Source organism: Simochromis diagramma, unplaced genomic scaffold, assembly GCF_900408965.1.
Source record: "Simochromis diagramma unplaced genomic scaffold, fSimDia1.1 OVJJ01000565.1, whole genome shotgun sequence".
Taxonomy (NCBI): domain Eukaryota; kingdom Metazoa; phylum Chordata; class Actinopteri; order Cichliformes; family Cichlidae; genus Simochromis; species Simochromis diagramma.
Genome location: NW_024387304.1, coordinates 3,355,585 through 3,375,701, shown reverse-complemented (window position 1 = coordinate 3,375,701; position 20,117 = coordinate 3,355,585). Strand labels below are relative to the sequence as shown.

Below are 20,117 nucleotides of genomic sequence, written 5' to 3'. Positions count from 1 at the left end.
AGTTCGCGAGGACAGCTCTCACGGTGGCCGGTAGTTGGCGGAGGAAGAGGTGGGCGAAGAGGAAACCACCGTCATCCGGCCTGAGCAACGATAGCATGTTCTCCATGAGCTCGAGCGCGGTACCGCCACCCAAGCCTGACAGGTTGAGGAGCTTTTCGGCTCGTTCAGCGTCGGAGAGGGCATAGCGCCGAAGAAGCAGCTCTTTGAGGGCAGCGTATTTCCCTTGGGCGGGTGGGTCCCGGAGGAGTGCGCGATGGGTAGCCAGCGGGTCGAGTGAGGCCACCACATGGTGATACTTCGTGTCGTCAGCCGAGATGCCGCGAAGGGCGAACTGAGCCTCCACGTGTACGAACCATGACGGGGGGTCATGGAGCCAAAAGTCCGGCGGTTTCAGCGCCACAGCGAACGTAGCTGCAACAGGAGGCGGAGGTCCGGCGGCCGCTGATGCATCCATAGCGGAGTCTGCGTTATCTGCGGCCCGTTGCATGCTCGAGTCAGGGGTCACCAATGTCGAGGTAAGCATCAACGACACAGAGCTCTCAGTTCTCACTCCTTCTTTATTCGTCTCCAACATCAACTGCGCATATCGCGCCACAAAACACAGGGACACACTTCCTATACACTGGGTGTGAGTGGAGCCCTCTAGTGGTCCACCACAAGACCCCCAAAATGGCGGATCGGGCCAAAATCCTTTCCACGCCCACCCCCGTGACATCACGCTCCAAAGCCCTTAGCCTGGTTAATGACGCTAGAGTTCCACGCATATGTAAACAGCTCGTCTCTACTGCTTTAACTGTTAAAACAGAAATCAATACTGCGGGTGACAGGGTTTATTATGTGAAACAGCAGCTTGTTTAGTTTAAACAGTCTGCATTAAGCTGGGCAAACACTGCGATTTTTTTCAGTCGCTTTATTCAGCTCCTGCTCAAACTGTACAATTGAATCTCAGGGGTTAGAAGTTCATAGGTCACGATGCAGGGTCTCACACTATACGGCCTGATGCTCTGATGCGACCTGAGTGCTCAAACTGTGCATTCATAACATGAAGCTTATCATATAAAATCTGTCTCTGGCTCTCCCTCTCTGTCTTTTACTCACTCACACAGGCACACACACACCACCACCGTCAACTTTGCTAAATTACTAATGAAAAACATTGACCAGGCAGCTGTGATTGAGCAGCAATGTCCATCCAACTCTTTTCATGGTTGTTGTAGTCGTGATAATTTTGTGAGGCCACACTGAAAAGACTTGGATACGGAAGCGTAGAGCTGTCACAAAGGCAAAAGAAAAATAGAAAAGGGAAAAGTATATTGTTCTAACAATATACCTTTCACGTTTGAACAATATAATATCACGTTATTACAATATACAGAATTATCACGTTCGTACAATATAAATATTATATAGGCTACATCGCAGCTCCAGTCACGGCTTCCATCACAGTCTTTCCTGTCTTTTCCCAGAGTAACAGCCAAACAGGAGGATCTATTGGCTAGCACTGCTTAGCAGGGCTCGCAAAATTGCTAGCCCGACGTCCCGGGGCTAGCGATTTTTCCAGTCGGGCTACCAAAATCTATCGCTGCCCTGCCTGTCGGGCTATCATAGGAAGGAAAAATATATGTCAATGCTTTTGCATTCTTTCGGAAATGTAGCTGGGTAATTATGTCATTGGCATCGGTGAGCCATTGTCAATATGCAACAAATTGAAATCGCGTTTGAATTTGCGCTTGTTTTTTGCTTTCACTTTGCAATCGCGCGAACTGTGTATAGAGAGCGACAGCATTGATTGGTGAGTGACGATAATTTGCGCACCAATTCCTCTGACATCGTCTTATCAATCGTTAGCTTACTATGCAAACATGACAAGTGAAATCTCCCGCAGCAAGCTTAAACATGTGAGAGGTTGATCGCGCAGAGAATCGCTGAGCGTTATGTGAGTACGTGTGTAAAAGCAGCAGGATATATATTTCAGTTCTGCTGAGCCAAATAAGACAGGTCAGGGTGAAGAAGTGACAGCCAAAGAAAAGCTTACCACAAAACGGAAAAGTTATGACAAATCAGACTATAAGGCAAAAAGAAAGTGCAGCTTTATGGTTTCATGGACAAAATAATTTCTGTGGCTGCAATATGACGAGCTATATAACCGGGGCTGCACATAAGTGGTCCGCAGGTGCGCATTCGCTGTCAAAAAAAAAACAAAAAACGCGCACAAGATATGAAGTTGCAACGCGTGTTTGCATACATAAGATTTTCTGGAGGAGGACAGACATTTGTTTAGAACTCTTAAAGATGTTAAAGATGTCGAAGAAGCTCCTTTAAGCAGTTACTTTGGTTTTCCTCCACCTCCAAAGATATGTCAGAAGGAGTCCGAACCACAAAAGAAGCGCGTATTCTCGGAAAAGTGGTTGCAGGAGGTGAGCTGGCTTCAAACAAATGATGAACGCACAGATGTGGTGCAGAATGTGCCGTGAAAATCCCACTCTAGCGGACAAAAACAGTGCCTTTTATATGGACGCAAACGCACGTTGCAATTTCTTATCTGGTGCGCGTCTTTTATTTTGACAGCGAATGCGCACATGTGGACCACTTATGTGCACCCGTGTAAATAACATAATGTTCTGCCGGGTGTGTTGTTGGTTTTCTCTCGATTTCTGAGTCGACAAGCGCCTTTGTTACTGGGACCAGTAATTTTAAGAAAGGCCCCCATTAGAACCCATGAAAAATGCAAGAAGTGCATTATTGCTCAGTCTGCAATATCTTTCCCGGAACAAACACCAATTGCAAATAACATACTAAAAATAAACCTGAAAAATCTGTTTAGAACAGCGTACTATGTTGCGAAGAGTGAACTACCACTGGCAAAATTTAGCAGTCTTTGCAAACTTCAAAAAGCAAATGGCATAGATCTTGGTTCCACTTGCCTCTTACCCGTGACTTCAGTGGAAATTTCAAATTCAGGATCTGACACAGACTGATTCATGTCCTACACAGTTCTTACAAGTTCATAGAAATTTCTGTTCAATTAGAACCAAGTATTTGAGTTGATGATTGTAATTTTTATTCAATGTTGTAATTTGTTTTTCAACAATTTTTTGATTAATGTTTTGTTTCCGTTACAATAATATACTTTAATGTATAATATTGTAAAGGAAACAAAACAGGAAACAAAACATCAATCAAAAAATTGCTCTCTTTTTTATTCGGGCTACTTAAATTTATTTTGGGCTACCAAAAACCGAAGAGTCCCTGCCCGAAGGGCTACCAGGGAATTCGAAATTTTGCGAGCCCTGCTTAGCCTTGCACGCATTCTTATTTTAAACTTAATCTGGAATTCATTGCAAACTGTTTGTGCGGGATATGAATGACAAGATTTTGTTTTTCTACAAGAGTTAGTAAAAAACATCTCCAGTGTGATCAAATCTTCTTGCCAAACATCCACAACTTGGCAGTGTATACAGCACTATAATGACCAGACCTAATTCTTTTGAAAACCATACATCTTTCCACAGGTCTCAACTTCATCAGACATCACCTAGACACAGAGCTGGATGATGCTAGGGCAAACAGCGGCCTATTCGACTAAGATGATGGATCCATGGGGTCAAAAAAGCCAGAAGCAGGGCTGGTGAGGTACCTTTCATGTCCATTCACTGGAGGTGTGGATCTATTGCATGGCGTTCCTCACATCAAGAAGCTGTTGATCAAAATCAATACAGCTCTTCCTGCATCTGGAGCTTGTGAAGGACTTCTCAGTCATGCAGGACTCCTGTTCACTGCTAAACAGTTACAGCTTCACAGAAAGAACCTTGAGAGCAAACTGCCGCTGAAGCTTAACCATCACCTTACTGAGTCAAGAAATGGCACATTTTTGCTAAATATGCAGAAATAAATGCACACCCATACAATTTATGGTAAACTGAGCTCCCTTGTATGTACATGAGGAAGATGTCTCGTTCTGTTTTCTCTGAGGCTGCTGTGCCATTTGGAACAAAAATGAATATAAAGTTTACAGCATATCTTGTCACTGGAAATTGTTTGCACTGTTTATATATTTATATTATTTACTGTAGGTATTGGTGAAAAAAGCTTGTTGAAAATCTGAAATCTTGAAATTAGAATTGTTGTATATTTATTTTTTTTGGTTTGTCTGATAGCATTTATTTATAAAATAAATCAGACATTTCAAACGGTTACTCGCTACTTGAGTAGTCTTTTCACCAAGTACTTTTTTACTCTTACTAGAGTAACTTTTTTGAAGACTACTTTTCACTTTTACTTGAGTAATATTTTAAAGTAATGCTACTCTTACTTGAGTACAATTTTTGGATACTCGACCCACCAATGCTTTTGGATCCACTTTTTTGACCATTTAAAGAAACCGAATTTTGAGGTACTGTTGAGTCCACTTCCCTTCTCAAAGGTGTCTAATTCCTACCTCTGGTATTTTACCTAGTAATATTGCCATAAAACCATGGAAAGTGAGGGCTGCAGAACAGAAGCCAACTTACACGAGGAACAGGCCGGTTGTGTATTTTAAGACCCCACGGACATTACTGCCGCTCTGAGTTCGGTGACGTCAGAGCGGTCTGCCGATATTTGCGGGTTAAGAAAGATGGCGGCTGAGAAGAGCAGGTTGAAACAGCGGAGTCATAAAAGCAGCATATTTAAAGAAGGTAATTAATGCTCTGAGACTTGAAAGATTCTAGTAAGAAGAGTTTTTGTGTGGTTTTAACAGCAGTGTGTTTGTGCGCGTTTGAGCGCGTTTGATAGATAACAACGGTTATGAAATGACAATGCAGCGCTCCGCTTCGCCAAATATTCGCCTCAGCCGTTGTTTCGCATATTATTGCGAATTTGAGCTTCCCGCTGTGTTCGACCGATAAAATATCACTGAAAATATTGTTTTGATTGTATTGTTTTGATAATGACACTGAGCGTGCGTTCTTTGAGCCGGGGACGACTCATTCTCGCTGTGCAGTGTGTTGTTACAATAAAGCCGGTGTGAAGCCACTCAGCTGTCCTCACCTGCAGCTGAATGTGTTTGTTTTTCCTGCTACTGCTTACCCCTTGAGCTGATGTTCATTCTTGTAGAACATGTCATTATAACAGCCGCTAAACCGATCTGTCAATGTACAGTAAATAGAAGCCTGTATTCGTCTATTATCTAGCAACTAGCTAACTTAACTTGCTGTGTAATTTTAGCTAGGCTAATGTACGACGCACTGGATAACGAGGCGCTTTAACAGCGGACACCGTTACAAATGTAATATAGCTTTATGCCTTAGGCCTTAGGGTACACACATTACAAATTAACTTCGAATTCCAACTAAAGTTAAAATTGCCAGTTGAAATGGCTTTCCTCTCTTATTAAGAAATTCATGAAATTAACATTTGTAAATGAAGATCTGAATTGAAAAATTCAGCTTTTTAATTCTCTAGTATCGACGAAACTTGTATTATTTTTGCAAGAGCTCTGATTGTGCACCCTTGATCTCAAATGTAAGTCAACGATTTAATGGACAGAGGTCAGAAGGAATAAGCAGTGAGGTAAGTTTACCCTAATACTGGAATGCTCTACTATTTAGCTGTGGAGCTTCAAAGAATTACTTGCCAGTAGTTGTTACTTGCCAGTAGTTGTTACCTGTCACTGGAAAAAATAAAACGCATAAGCAATGCTATCGTGGTTTTCGTGAAAGACACCCAGTATCAGGTTAGAGTAGTTCATAATAATCTGCTTACAAGGTTCTCAAGGATACCAGGACAGCTGTGTTGGTTTCCCTGAGCTGGCTGTTTAGGAAATCTTGGATTTTTAAAGTTTACTAACTCCTTAGTCTGTTTGGGGAGTGTTGGTGGACTGTAATATCAAAAAGCCTTCACTGTTCTTTACCCTGTTTTTAAGCACAGAGTTTCTTATGTCATTGAAGAAGAAGCTGGAACTGTTTGCTGTTAAAGATGTCATGTGATTTGTATGTATTTGTGCTGGTATGTTTATTATCTTGACAGATTCAAGTTCAGACTGAATATTGCAACAGCACTGATGCTTATAGACCTGTACTTATTAGCCAGATCCTAATGGGAATTCTTAGGGCGTGGTTATTGGTTTTGCAATTCTCCGATAAGCCCTGGGCTTCTTCATAGAAGCACTTTAAGACAGATTAGCAGAATTTTGACTGAATATAGTTTCTAATGTGTTTTAATAGCAAAGGACAGACACTGGAGAAATGTTTAAATTGGGCAACTTGCTGAAAGGGTGAATCTAAAGGGGGCGTGGCATGTAGACTGTTTATTTTCAGGGTTCCATAGCGTTATTTATTTTAGATTTAAATTTAATGCCCTGTCCTACCTATGACATGACAGCCTTACCTGTCTGCTTTTGATGTGGAGGAGTAGCAGCTCTACTCTGAACCCCTCCCGAATGACTGAACCCATCCATCCACCTTTTCGAGGCAGAGCCCATCCACCTTTTACAAATCAGGCCTAGATTAATAGATTTACTGCATTTCCCAAAAACCATGAGCAGTCTGGTGGCAAAGTTGGCAGTCTACAGTAGTCCTTTTTAGCAAATGGCTGTGTTAGCCTTGCTCCATCTTAATAATTACACCAGCAGCAGAAAACAAAATACACTGTCCTGTCCAGCAACTTCACGCTGAAACTTTACCGTGTCTTGCCAACATGGGTACAGACACAAACTGTGACTTCTCTTGATGAAAATTCTGAACTCACTCACTGAAAATACTTGAAAACAAGCTAACTTCTCCACCTGCTCTGTGTCATCGCACACTGTCTCTTTGCGCTCTTTTTACTTTTCCTCTTCTCTCCCACCCTGTGCTACCTTCACACATCATATGCAGGAAATTACATTTTTCACAATAACTGAAAGAACCTTTTTTTTTAACAATGTAAATATGTTTTTAGTCATTTTACATAAACTTTGACTTTTAACAAAATGCATTTACTCAATTTCCTTTTCTTTGTAATCTTACTTTACTTTCTTACTCCACTTTACTATCTATCTATAAATCTAAAATTAGTAAAACATAACTGAAGTTTTAGATTATAAATACAGTATGAGGGAGATGGATGATAGATATTACTAGATGGATCTCTTTGAAATCTTCATCCAGAAGAGTACAGTATGTTTATGCTTGGATACATTAATAGCTTTGCATTATTCACAGTTCAGATGATCTTCATTTGTCTAATGGTGTACCTCAGTGACCCCTCTGAGTTTATCAAATATCTGAAACAAAGAGTTTCTAGATGTCTTCCTCCCTTTCAGTTAACTTTATTCTGATTTGCTGGCCCTCGTAAGTAGAACGTTAATGCATGGACTGTCTTTTTCATATAGCATAAGCAACATCATAGCATAAGCAACATCACTGCTTCTACGACAAATTGAATGGGGACCAGGTCACCCAAAGAGTTAAATCTGTCCTGGTTACATGTCTCTATTCAATCTAAGTGGCTCTGTAGGTCAGTGAAGCATCACTGCTGCCATACAAGGAGCTTTACTCATCCAAAGGTTAAAACTGACTTTTGTAAATAGTGGTTTTATTTACTATACACTTCAGGTCAGGCCTGCAGTTCCGTAATGGCAATAATTCCTCTTAGAGGACTATAATCAAGAGGAAAGCTGAGGCTTCTAGAATTAGACTGGGTTTTTCCCCCATCCAGCAGACTTTCACTTCGACTGCCAGTTTATTGATTCCTGCAAGGAGACTCAACCTTCAAGACTACAGCCATGCTATATAGAACATATTCACACTGTAAAGAGTGCTTAGTTTAATGCATTTATTTGAAAATGGCAATGATGGTATTGCATTTGTTTAGAACTGTCAGCATTTTCCCATAAATAAAAGGCAATTAATTATTTTATTCTCTAAATACTCTAATATTCTATATTCTCTAATATTCACGTAAAGATTATTTTGGTAGTCAGTCTGTGGCTAATCTGTCAGTTAATTTTTATTAGTCAACGATTATTTATTCACTCCTTTAATCTTTGCTTCCTGTAGGCATACCTCTTGTTCCAGGCTACAGTGCATATTTGCTTTACCTGCTCAAGTTGCCCAGCTGTAAATGTCACCCTGCTGTCTCTTCTCCAGCCAATTAAAATAATGACCCATGAAACATATGAATTTGAAGTCACTCAACCAGTGTTTCCAACCAATAACTGTAGAAAACATGGACGACCTAACAGCTTGTCCCCTGGTGTCTGGCTCCAGTATAGGTCATAAACCCCGGCTCCTCCATGTTATCAGATTTTTCACAAAGATGCTTTATGCCATTATTAGCAATTCTCATTGTTCAAGGGGTCTCCTTTCTCACAGGTTGGATTCTAGTTAATAACTTAATGCTGTTATTGGGGTCAACGTCATCATGACAGCTTTGACTGGCAACTGTTGTTACAGAGAAACTTGCCTATATCTAATCGGGAATGGCTGATAGAGCCAGGACGCGGAGAGGAGGGCCAGCATTTACTTTCCAAAACCACGACTGTTTCAAACTGACAGCATGAGGTGTTCTGCAGTAAACTGGATTAACCGACAGAAGGACCAGAGGCCTAACTGCACTTTTTCGGTAAGTTGAATGTGTGTTTGTAAGATAATCAGAAATTAACATCCTGAGATAGCTAGCTTAGTTGAGCAGTCATCTGTTGGGGAAAGCCGTGTTTGGTAGCTAATCCGTGCATGTGAATGAATATACCTTGACTAAACAAGTCACTCTGAGCTTGAATGTACATTAAAGTCAGTGCTGTACAGTCAGAGCTCTGCTGCTGTACTCAATGGAAAAATGTTCAGACCTGCAGCTGAAGATCAGGCACTAAAACTGTTTATAAGAGCAATGGAAAAATGCCACTCTAGCTGCTCAGTCACTAACTAACATGACAGTTACTGTACTTTTTATGAGTATTATTCTGTAAGAGCAACAAGTTAGACTCTCCTTCAGTTCTTTTGGAGAGCTGATTATAAAATATATGCAAATGGCAGCATTTTTGTGTCTCTCTTACATCTGTAATGACAGTAACACCAAATTAATAAAAGAAAATGCACTTTAAACCCTCATTGATGGATTTCATTCAGTTTTAACAGAAGAAGAATTACTGAAGATCGAAAATGTTCTCACAATACAGCCTGTAAAATCAGTCCCAGTTTCTGATTTCCGTTTGTGTCTTACACAGCTGATGTTCACAAACTAAAAGAAACAGGATTATAATAGGAAAGCAGGGGTTTCTATACACAGCCTTGTACCTGGGGGCTTGCTTGTTGTGTTAGAGACTCCATGATAGTTCCTCCTCTTGCTCCCATTTCTTAGGTTTCTGTTGCCTGAGGTATTGACTGAGCACATTGGTGGTGGCCATCTTTCTGGTGTAGTTGTGGATATTCGTTGTCTCGTCCTCGACTGTGGTACTGACACTCACTAGTCCCTGGCCTACTTCCTTCTTAGGCATACCTTCCTTCTATTTAGGCGTACAGTCTCAGGGTGCTAGATTTGGGTTGAAACCCTACATGCATGGTAAGGAGCTTCCATGTCTTGATGACAGTGGCTTCTATGTCTGCATTGCTATTGCTGCATTCCATAGTCTACCAGAGGCCTGGGAGCTTGAGGGTCCTGCGGAGTATCTTTGCCGTTTCTAGGACTTCGCTCTTCTGGACAGAGATATTGGATGCTGTTCCAGGGATCTGCTGGAGCCACTCGCCTAATTCCTGACAATTGCTGCATTCTGTAGTCAGTATCCATAATGATCTCACTGAGGGGGTTCAGGCCTATGCAGAACTGGAACATCTCCTTGGTAGATCCCGCACTTGATGGTGACTTGGGCTATGGGCTTGAAGTTGGCCTCTAGCATTGTTTGCCACATCTGCATTGGGTTCCTGATGAAGGCTGTTAGGGACCCGTTGATCTTGTACAGTTCTAGGCATGCCAGGATCCATTTGTGGTGCATCGAGTCATAGGCCTTCTTTTAATAAATCCAGGCAGTGCACAGGTTGGTGAACCTGGTCTTGGAGTCTAGCGCAACTGTTCTGTCTGCCAGTAGCTTTGCCAATTCCTTTATGTGCCCCCTCTCATGTGTTGAGCCATATGCCTATTCATTTTAGCTACTATGATACCTGACTAGAGCAGGGCGATATGACCAAAAATATTTATCACGATATACATTTGAAAATTTGCGATAATGATATAACTGATGATATAATTGACACTAGACAAAATATTTTACAACTCCACAACTTTATTAGTGCAAAAAAAACCAAACAAACATCAATGTATTTTTACTTAAACAAGCAGCTGTTTTTTATTAAAAATTTAACAGTGCAAATGCAAATTCCTTGCTGACAGTTTAACCAAAAGGCATTTCCAGTGGAAATTGGCCGACATATCCTCAGCATAACCAAGGCATAACCGCCTTGTGCGTATGAAAACAAAGGCACTGCTCATGCGCGTTTTACCCATATACCCATCGCAATATTTCATTTTCTTACCGTTGCCCAACATTATACCAGTATTACCGTGAACGGTATAATATGGCCCAGCCCTATACCTGACAGGAGCTTCCATGGGGTACTGAGGCAGGGTATTGGCCCGTAGTTTGATGGAACTGGACCCTTCTAAGGATCCTTGGGGAACAGGACTGTCCGGACTTCAGTTAGCCATTGTAAGTGTCTTGACTAGCAGCTACTTCATTTGCACTGTTAGATTCTCATAGAGTGCAGTCAGTTTCTTCAGCCAGTAAGAGTGAATCATGTTAGGGCCTGGTGCTGTCTAACTCTTTACATTGGAGACCCTTTCTTGGATGTCTGCCACTGTGATTGTTACTGGACCCTGTTCAGGCAGGGTTTTGTGGTCTGCTCTTATATCCACCAGCCACTGAGCATTGCCATTATGTGTTGCGTCCTTTTCCCATATGCTCTTCCAGTATTGCTCGGTCTCAAGCCTTGCTGCTGTTCTCATACTGTTCCCCTGACACTGACATTGGTTTATTCTCCTGCCTTCTATTTCTCTAACCCTAACCCTCTTGAAGCGGCTGGAAAAGGCTCAGTTTTTGCTTGGCAGTTTCTAAGGCCTCAGTTATGGGCAGCTTGCTATACTTCTTGGGGAGCTTCTTAATTTCCCCTTTCTGTAGCTCCGATAGTTGGCCAACCACCTTCCTCACGTCTTTGATCTGTCGCCTGGATTAACAAGGTCCGCGTCAGGTGTTGAGTAACCAGGACACACAGATGACAAGTGGAACAAGACAAAATAAGTGGGCAAGAGACAAAAATAGGGCGCTGTTGGAAGCTGCTACATAAGTAACCCCAGCGGAAATGGTTGCATGAATGGATGAGGGACCTATGGAATTTTCCATACCCACCATCCAGATTGATGGCGAAACTAGTAGCTCAGTGTTCCAACATTTGGAAGAAGGAACTGCTCTCACGGCTAGAGATTAATGAGGTACCACCCAAATGCTATGTCATTTGGAAGTCAGCCACTTCCTCTATGTGCCGCATGTTACATGCCGAGCAGCTGAGAAATAGAAGGCAGGAGAATAAACTAGCTGTTTCCCACAGAACAATCCAAGGTGTGCTCTCAGTGGCAGGGGAACAATATGAGAACAGCACCACCAAGGCTGGAGACTGAGTAATACTGGAAGAGCATACGAGAGAAGGACGCAACACATAACGGCGATGCTCAGTGGCTTGTAAATCTAAAAGCAGACCACTGCACTAACCCTGAACAGGGTCCAGTAACCATCACAGTGGCAGACATTTAAGAAAAGGGTCTCCATTATGAAGAGTTGGACTGCCACCAGGCCCCAGCATGGTTCACACCCACTGGCTGAAGAAGCCAGTAGGTTGTCAGTGAGCGCCTAACTACACAAATGAACCAAAGGATCAGTCCCATCCAACCACCGGCTAATAACTTGCGTCAGTACCACGTGGAGGCTTCTGGCAGGCACATGGGTCAATACATCAGCGGGGCACATAAAGGAATTGGTAGGAGTATCAGAGGAGCAAAACACCAGCTACTGGCAGACAGAGCAGTTGCCCAAGACTGCAAGACTAGGCTGACTAACCTGTGCACTGCCTGGATTGATTATAAGAAGGCCTATGACTTGATGGCTCACACTTGGATCCTGGAATTCCTAGAAGTGTACAAGATCAACAGGACCCTAACAGCCTTCATCAGGAACTCACTGGTGATGTGGCAAACAACACTAGAGGCCAACTTCAAATCTATAGCGCAAGTCACCATCAAGTGTGGGATCTACCCACTGCTGTTCTGCATAGGCCTGAACCCCCTCAGTGAGATCATTACGGATACTGACTACAGAATGCAGCAATTGTCAGGAATTAGGTGAGTGGCTCCAGCAGATCCCTGGAACAACATCTAATATCTCTGTCCAGAAGAGAGCAGTCCTAGGAACGGCAAAGATACTCCGCAGGACCCTCAAGCTCATAAGCCTCTGGTAGATGACCTGAGCTTGAAGGATAAAGACAGCCCACAGGTTTGAAAGGGGGGGAGAGAGAGAGTGAGAGAGTTTTTTTTTTTTTTTTTTTTTTTTTTTTTTTTCTCAACTGAGTTTGTTTCAAGTGTTCTTGTTTAAAAGGGCAAAATTAGGTTCTTAATTAGGTGTTGTTCACAAAGTTAAATGTTAAGTACTCTGTACATGTTATATCGCTAGAGAGAAATGATGTGAAGCATTAACCTCCTAAGACCCGAACTCTTCCACGGCAGGCATTTTTAATTTCTCTTTGATATTTGGGCTGATTGGGTTCTCATGAATGTAAAAACAAAGAATTACCAGATTTTATTTTTTTTTTAACCATATTTTTGTTCCTAAGAAAAATGAGAGCCACATATGAGGATATTCGTTTAAAATGTTGATAGAACAGTAGCAGTATAATGTCCTCGTAAGTGGATATCAGGCCCTTGTAGAGCAACATTAAATATTTTGGTCTAAATAACCCAAAATGTGATGTCCACATATGTGGACGCCAGGTCCTAGGAGGTTAATATGTTGTCCAGTACTCGGGCAGCAGCTCAAACAATGCTAATGATGTGTGTTTGTCTCTTGTTTTCCTGCAGGTGACCACCATTGAATTCTGACCACTTTATTTCAGATTTGAGAGATACACTTCACATTTTACAGTTTGTAATGATTCTTTTCTCCTTGTGATTACAGGAGCCGCCCTCAGCACCACCCAGAAAACAACAACAGAAAAATCATGTTATGTGTTCACTCTTGATGAACACACTGTTCATGACATGTTGGGTTTGTCCATCTTATTGGCCGAGCGGATAGTGGAGGTCTGAAGACTTCCCTCTGAGGGAGCTGCTGGTGAAGATTATGAGTCCTGTTTGATCCCTGCGATGAGCGTCAGTCCTCCTGATGTCACAAAAATAATGTCTTTCTCAGTGGGTCAACAGAACATCTGGCACAGGACAGGTGTGATTTATAAAATAAAAAATAAAAAAAATAAGCATGAAGCTTCTCCTAACCTTTGGACCCAGAGAACCGCCTTGGCCCTGCCTCCAGGGTGAATCTGTTGATTATGTGGACTCTGGATCATGTTATGAAATTAGAAGAAGTAATCACACTTCTGTGAAACCTTCTGCTGCTGTGTTTTTCAATCTAACATTTTATTCAAACAAAGTGCTTTGAGAGTGTATAATGTATCTAAAACTGTTTAAATCTTCAGTTTTATAACACCTAAGTCTTATGTTAAAATCTGAAAGGATAGCATTAACAGTAAAAAAACAAAAAACAAACTTTAAACCACATTTTTTAGAGTCTCAGCAGCTGAATAACAGTTATTAAGATTATTTTAAAATGAACCTAGAATTGAATTTACACAAGGTCCTGAATAATCAGGTCCCATCTTAATGGCCTTATAGCACCATATCACCCCGTTAGAGCACTTTGCTCTCAGACTGCTTACTTGTGGTTCCTTCAGTATTTAAAAGTAGAATGGGAGGCAGAGCCTTCAGTTTTCAGGCCCCTCTTCTGTGGATTCAGGGGACAGACACTATTTCTACTTTTAAGATTAGACTCAAAATATTTTTTTTCCTTTTTTTTTTTTTTAATAAACATATTGTTAGGGCTGGATCAGGTGATCCTAAATATTTCCTTAGTTACATTGCAAGGTCTAGGCTGCTGGGAGGTTCCCATGAGCAAATGCAGTCAAAATAGTAGAAGAAACTGAGTGTTTCTCCTTCAGTTGCCCCTTTCACTTTGTTTATACACCTCTGCATTTCGTTATTATTTATTATAAATCTCTGGCTCTCTTCAATAGCTTGTCCTTTCCCTGTCTTCTTCCCCTTACCCTAACTGGTCAGGGGGCCAGATGGCTGCCCCCTGTGAGCCTGGTACTGCTGGAGCTGTCTTCCTGTTAAAAGGGAGTTTTTTTTCCTTCCTACTGTTGTCAAAGCACTTGCTCATAAGGGGTTGATGAGCAAGCTTTTTGGGGTTTTCTCTGTTGTATTATTATAGGGTTGTGGGATCTTTACCTTACAATAAGGCAACTGCTGTTTTGATTTGGAACTATATGAATAAAACTGAATTGGAATTGGAAAAGTGTCTGTGTTTTGGAGGTATTGGCCATTTCTCATATTTATAACATTTATTAGAGATTATATTGTTGTCACCGACCCCCCCCCCCCCCCCCTTTTTTTTTTTTTTTGTTTCTTTCTTTCTTTCTCGTGAGAAGTCATGTATTTGATCAATTTGTAATTGCATTGACAATTTGTAATGACAATAAGAATATTGTATGTAAAATTTGTCTTGGAATGCTTCCAATTGTAAAAATTTACCATTGTCATGGTGATTAATAAAAATACCATTATCATGAAACTGTTTCTATATCCAGTGTTTTTTCTATTTCTGATAATGGTTCTCTTGTTCTATTGAGTAGAACCATGTAGAGTAAAGTTATGGGTAAATATCATCTTCCACTAATAAAGTATTTGTTTGTGGATTTTGGCTAGGTTTACAGACAACTTTGTATTATCAAAGTCGCATATTATTGGAAAATCCAGACCTCCCATTTAATAAAAATTTCACAGTAATTTAACTTTCTCAAATGTGCCTATTCAGAGTTGACGCCACAGCTCCAGGGCACTGATCTTTTAAGTACTTGTGCGTTGCAGTCGCAGGACGACTGTGATATTCTCACACACTTTTCAAAGTCTCCCTTTCATCTTTCTTCCATCTTCTCCACCCTCCTGTTATGCTGTGTTTTAATGGTCACGCTACATTTTTCTTTGTTAGTACTGAGTGTAGTCTTGGCAGGCAGTCAAGGTGATACGCTCCAATGTATTTCTGTAGTATATTGTAGTTCTTAAACCATATAAGTGTTTCTGTAATATGACACGTCAATAAAATTAGATGTTGAGCAATTTTCCTAGTCATTGTTATCAATGACAATGTGTAGCTGTGTCAGATCAACAGTTAGCTGTAAAAAGGATGTTACTGCAGCTGTGGCTACAACCGTAGCTTGCCTCCACCAGTGTGTGAATGTGAGAGTGAATGAATAGTGGCCTTGAAAAGCGCTATATAAATCCAATCCATTATTATTATTATTATTATTATTATTATTACTGATTAAGATTGTGTGATTTGCGTCATAATCTTTGTACTGTTACCTTGTGACAATTGCTTGTAAAGTTGGTGTGAACCATTAAGGTAGCCCTGTAATGACAGGGCTACCTTAATGTAACTGTACAGTTACTGTACTGTAACTGTAGTTTTGCAGGCCATTTCACTAATACTGGTAACACACAGATCAGGGAGTTTCTGACTTCCAGCATAATAGAAAATTAAGTAGACTATAATGAACTTATTATATTAAGTTATAACATGTGCATCTTTATTACTCCTACTCTTCATGCTTATGGTTCTATTAAATAAAAACTGAATTAACCTCCTAAGACCCGAACTCTTCCACAGCATGCATTTTTTTTATTTGGGCATATTGGGGCCTGATGAATGTAAAAACAAAGAATTACCAGATTTTTTTTTTTTTTTACCTTATTTTTGTTTTTAAGAAAAATAAGAGCCACATATGAGGGTATTCGTCTAAAATCTTGATAGAACAGTAGCAGTATAATGTCCTCGTAAGTGGATATCAGACCCTTGTAGAGCAAAATTTAGTATTGAAGTCTAAATAACTCAAAATGTGATGTCCACATATGTGGACGCCAGGTCCTAGGAGGTTAAAGGAGGTATTAATTGGCTCACCTCTGTTCTTTGTGCCCTCAGTACACACTCTGGACTCTTTATTTGCCTACTGGTGAAATAAATCTGTAAGGATGTAGTGGCATTTGAGTCTGTCTGAAAACCTATTGTCTCTCCTGTGTATTTTTTCAGTCATTATTATATATGTTTAGCACCCACTAACATCTATTTAATCTATTCCTAATCTATATATTCCTTTCTATTTCTTATTTATTTGCTTTATAAATACATTTGGCTCGACTTTGCATTGAGAGATGAGTTTCATTATCACCCCAACCGGTCGCAGCAGATGGCCGCCCCTCCCTGAGCCTGGTTCTGCCGGAGGTTTCTTCCTGTTAAAAGGAAGTTTTTTTCCTTCCCACTGTCGCCAAAGTTCTTGCTCATAGGGGGTCATATGATTGTTGGGTTTTTCTCTGTATCTATTACTGTAGGATCTACTGTACAATATAAAGCGCCTTGAGGCGACTCTTGTTGTGATTTGGCGCTATATAAATGAAATTGAATTGAATTGAATTATCCAAGTCAAAAACAATAGAAATGGTCTCCCATATAATAACAGGATCAATGTAGCTGCCACCCACCCCTCCAAACTCCACACTGATTTTTAAAGAATCTGGAAGTGAGTGTAATTTATCTAAGCACTCACAACCAACCGTTTCACAAGTGGTTGTTATATGTAGAGTTGCCAAAATTAAATTGCTAGAAAGTCATGTTATATTTAACAGCAATGTTCATGAATGTTGAGACAACTGAAAACGATATTTTTTTGCTACAAATGATAATTGATAATAAGAACACAGGCTGTAAATCCCTTTAATTGGCTAGTTATTGCTTTGTACCAGTGAACAGTCATGACCAATCATTTCTGCATTCTGAGCCTTCAGACACATTATAAGCTTACTTTCCCCCTCTCAGGTGGCCACAGTTTTAAATCATGCGCATCCCAGATGAGGTGTGAAGAGGAGGACTATGACCTGCTGGAGGAGGAAGAGGAGGAGAAAGTGGGCAGGCCCCAGCCTGTGCAGATTGTAGTGGCAAATGAGGAGGAGCATTCATTCTTCCTGCAGGAGCAGGTGCTGGAGCAACTGCTGCTGCAGAAGAAGGTCCAGGACCTCCATGTGGTTGTCGTCTCTGTGGCTGGAGCTTTTCGCAAGGGCAAATCCTTCCTGCTCGACTTTATGCTTCGTTACATGTACAAACAGGTAACCTGTCAAGTTCTGTGAAATTCAAATTGTTAGTTTCATCATAATCCTGCTGACAAACATCACCAAATATATCCATTGACCTCAACTCTCGTCTTGGTGGAGCAGTCAAAAGAACCACTGAATGGCCCCACTCTGGCAAAATACAAATGCAAACTATACACCACGATAATGAGCTTATGGAATCTGGTTTTCCTGAATTAATCATTAATTTCAGAATTGGCTTGTTTCAAAATGTTGAAAGTTGTAACGCTGTGAATAATGCTGTACACATATTTGATTTATCTGAGTGTGGCTACTATTAACTGCGGTAGCAGTTTCTTTGTCCATTAACAGTTAATGTTCATAACCATCACTGGGTGCTATGTCAAGCAGATGAGTGCTGCTCTTTGAAGCAGTTTCTGTCAACATACTGTGTGAAGTCTAATCCACACTGACGATGAAGATTGGGAAATTTGGTTTACTAGGAGCAACTGGAACAGTCAGTATTTATAATTTTATGTTAAGCTTATACTGCAGTGTTCATATCACTGCAGATGCAGCCCAATCCATCAGACTGCTCCTCTTTCCCCTTGCTGGTGAAGAAGACCCCGAGATACTTAAACTCCTGCACTTGGGGCATCAGCTTGTCTCTCACTCGAAGTGGCCCTTTTCTTATTGAGGACCATAACCTGTAACTTGGAGGTGCCAATACTCATTCCTGCCACTTCACTCAGCTACAAACTTCTCCAGTATGAGCTGGAGGTCACCTGCTCAGAAGAGATTATAAGGCCACCAAGGTGAAAGCTTTCTGCCGCTTGGCTACCCCTAGAAATTCTGTTCATAAAACATTATAAAGAGAGCAGGAGGACAGAGCAGCCTTGGCGGGGTCCCATCAAAAATAAGTCCAACTCATTGCTGGCAATACAAAACAAACACTTGTAACAGTTATACACAGACAGACTAGCTTGTAACAATTGACTGGACACCCCCCCCATAAACACAAGGCTTTCCACATGTTTGCGTGTGAGTTTGGAATGCAGTTTGTTAGCTATACTCTTGTGATCTTCCAGTCATCTGATTCGTGGCTCGGCGGTGTGGAGGAACCTCTGACCGGCTTCACTTGGCGGGGTGGTTGTGAACGGGAGACCACGGGCATCCAGGCGTGGAGCGATGTGTTTGTAGTGGAGAAACCAGATCACAGCAAGGTCTGTGTCACAGCATCTTCTAGGCTGTTCCTTTTAAAATGTGGTGTGGGTATGTGTGTATATGTGTATAGCGTGAAAAAATGTTTCACCCTGTACTGATTTTTTTTTTTTTTTTTTTACTTAAATTTGTCAGATCATCAAACAAATTTAAATATTTGACAAAGTTGACACATGTAAAAACAGAAATGTGTTTTTTAAGTGAAGGCGTTTATTATTCAGGTGAAAATACAGACCTATATAGCCCTGTCTGTAAAAGTAATTCCTCCTATGCCATCTTTGTAAAGCTGAGTTTAATTTCTCTAGCCACACCCAGGCCTGATTACTGCCACACTTGTGACAAATGGTGAAAAATGGAACATTGGTAAACCTTCCCAGGAGTGGCTGGACAAGAACTGAACAAAGTTGCTCTAAGAGCTCAGTGACGACTCACAAAAGACTCCAGCACAACATCCAAAGTAGGTCTGACTTGCCTCAGTTACTGTCAGTGATACCGACTATGGAATGGAGCAATTGTCAACCACCTAATCTACCTACCACACAACTTGGATCTACCCGAATGACATTCTGATGTCTGTAGTGTAGCATAGGCGGATGGTAACAAAGAGAGGGAAGGTATTCCAAACTGATGGGATTGCATTACCAGAAGGCAGCATTGCAGACATCGAGGGCAGCTACAGGCACCTGGGAATCTCATAGGCAAATGGGAAATGGGAACCACGAAGAGGCCGCTAGGAAAGCTGCAACCACCAAGTACCAGCAGAGTGTAAAGCAAGTCCTGAGGAGTCAGCTTCATAGGAAGATCAAGATCCCGGCAATCTACACTTACGCCCTGCCAGTGATTAGTAGCATCAGAAACCCAAGACGGAAGAGGAGTAAGGAGAAGAAGTAAGGATGATGGAACGGCAGGCCACTACTTGGCCACTGTCAGAAGAAGTGTCTGACATCCTGTCAGTGGGTGGACAAAACTGGACTGAAAGACAGCACAGAGACGCTAATCATGGCAGCACAGGAACAAGCCATAAGTACACGATCCATAGAGGCTAGGGTCTAACACACTAGGCAAGACCACCGGTGCAGAATGTGTGAAGATGCCCCTGAGACAATCCAGCACATAACAGCAGGGTTCAAGATGCTAGCAGACAGGGCATGCATGTAATGCTACAACCCAGCAGGCATATTATACAGGAACACCTGGGCTGAGTATGACCTGGAAGTCTCAAGGTCAAAATGAGACATGCCCACTAGGGTCGTCGAGACCTAAGATCATGTGGGACTGCCAGATACAGACAGCCAAACTGGTGATGGCTAACCAACCGTACATAATAGTCGTGGACAAGCAGAGGAAGACAGCTGTAGTGATTGATGTAGGTATACCAAGTGATATCAGGGGGCTGAGAGAAGAACTCAAGAAGATGTCGAAGATGAAGGCAACAGTGGTCCTAGTGGTAATCGGAGTACTCTCGTTACCCCCCCCCCCCCAAGCTGGGCAAGTGACTCCAACAGATC

General features: G+C 41.5%; 1 protein-coding gene across 3 annotated transcripts in view; it reads left to right on the top strand.

Moving 5' to 3' along the window:
* The first annotated feature begins 4,368 nt into the window (after positions 1-4,368).
* The window catches only part of LOC120716646 (atlastin-2-like), a 38,665-nt gene continuing 22,916 nt past the window's right edge, over positions 4,369-20,117 (top strand). The window contains exons 1-3 of one of the 3 annotated variants that reach the window (XM_040004210.1): positions 4,369-4,676; positions 17,138-17,424; positions 18,477-18,611. In XM_040004210.1, coding sequence (XP_039860144.1) covers positions 4,616-4,676; positions 17,138-17,424; positions 18,477-18,611 — 483 coding nt within the window. In that variant the 5' untranslated portion in view covers positions 4,369-4,615. The other 2 variants (XM_040004211.1, XM_040004212.1) reach the window with 2 other exon arrangements.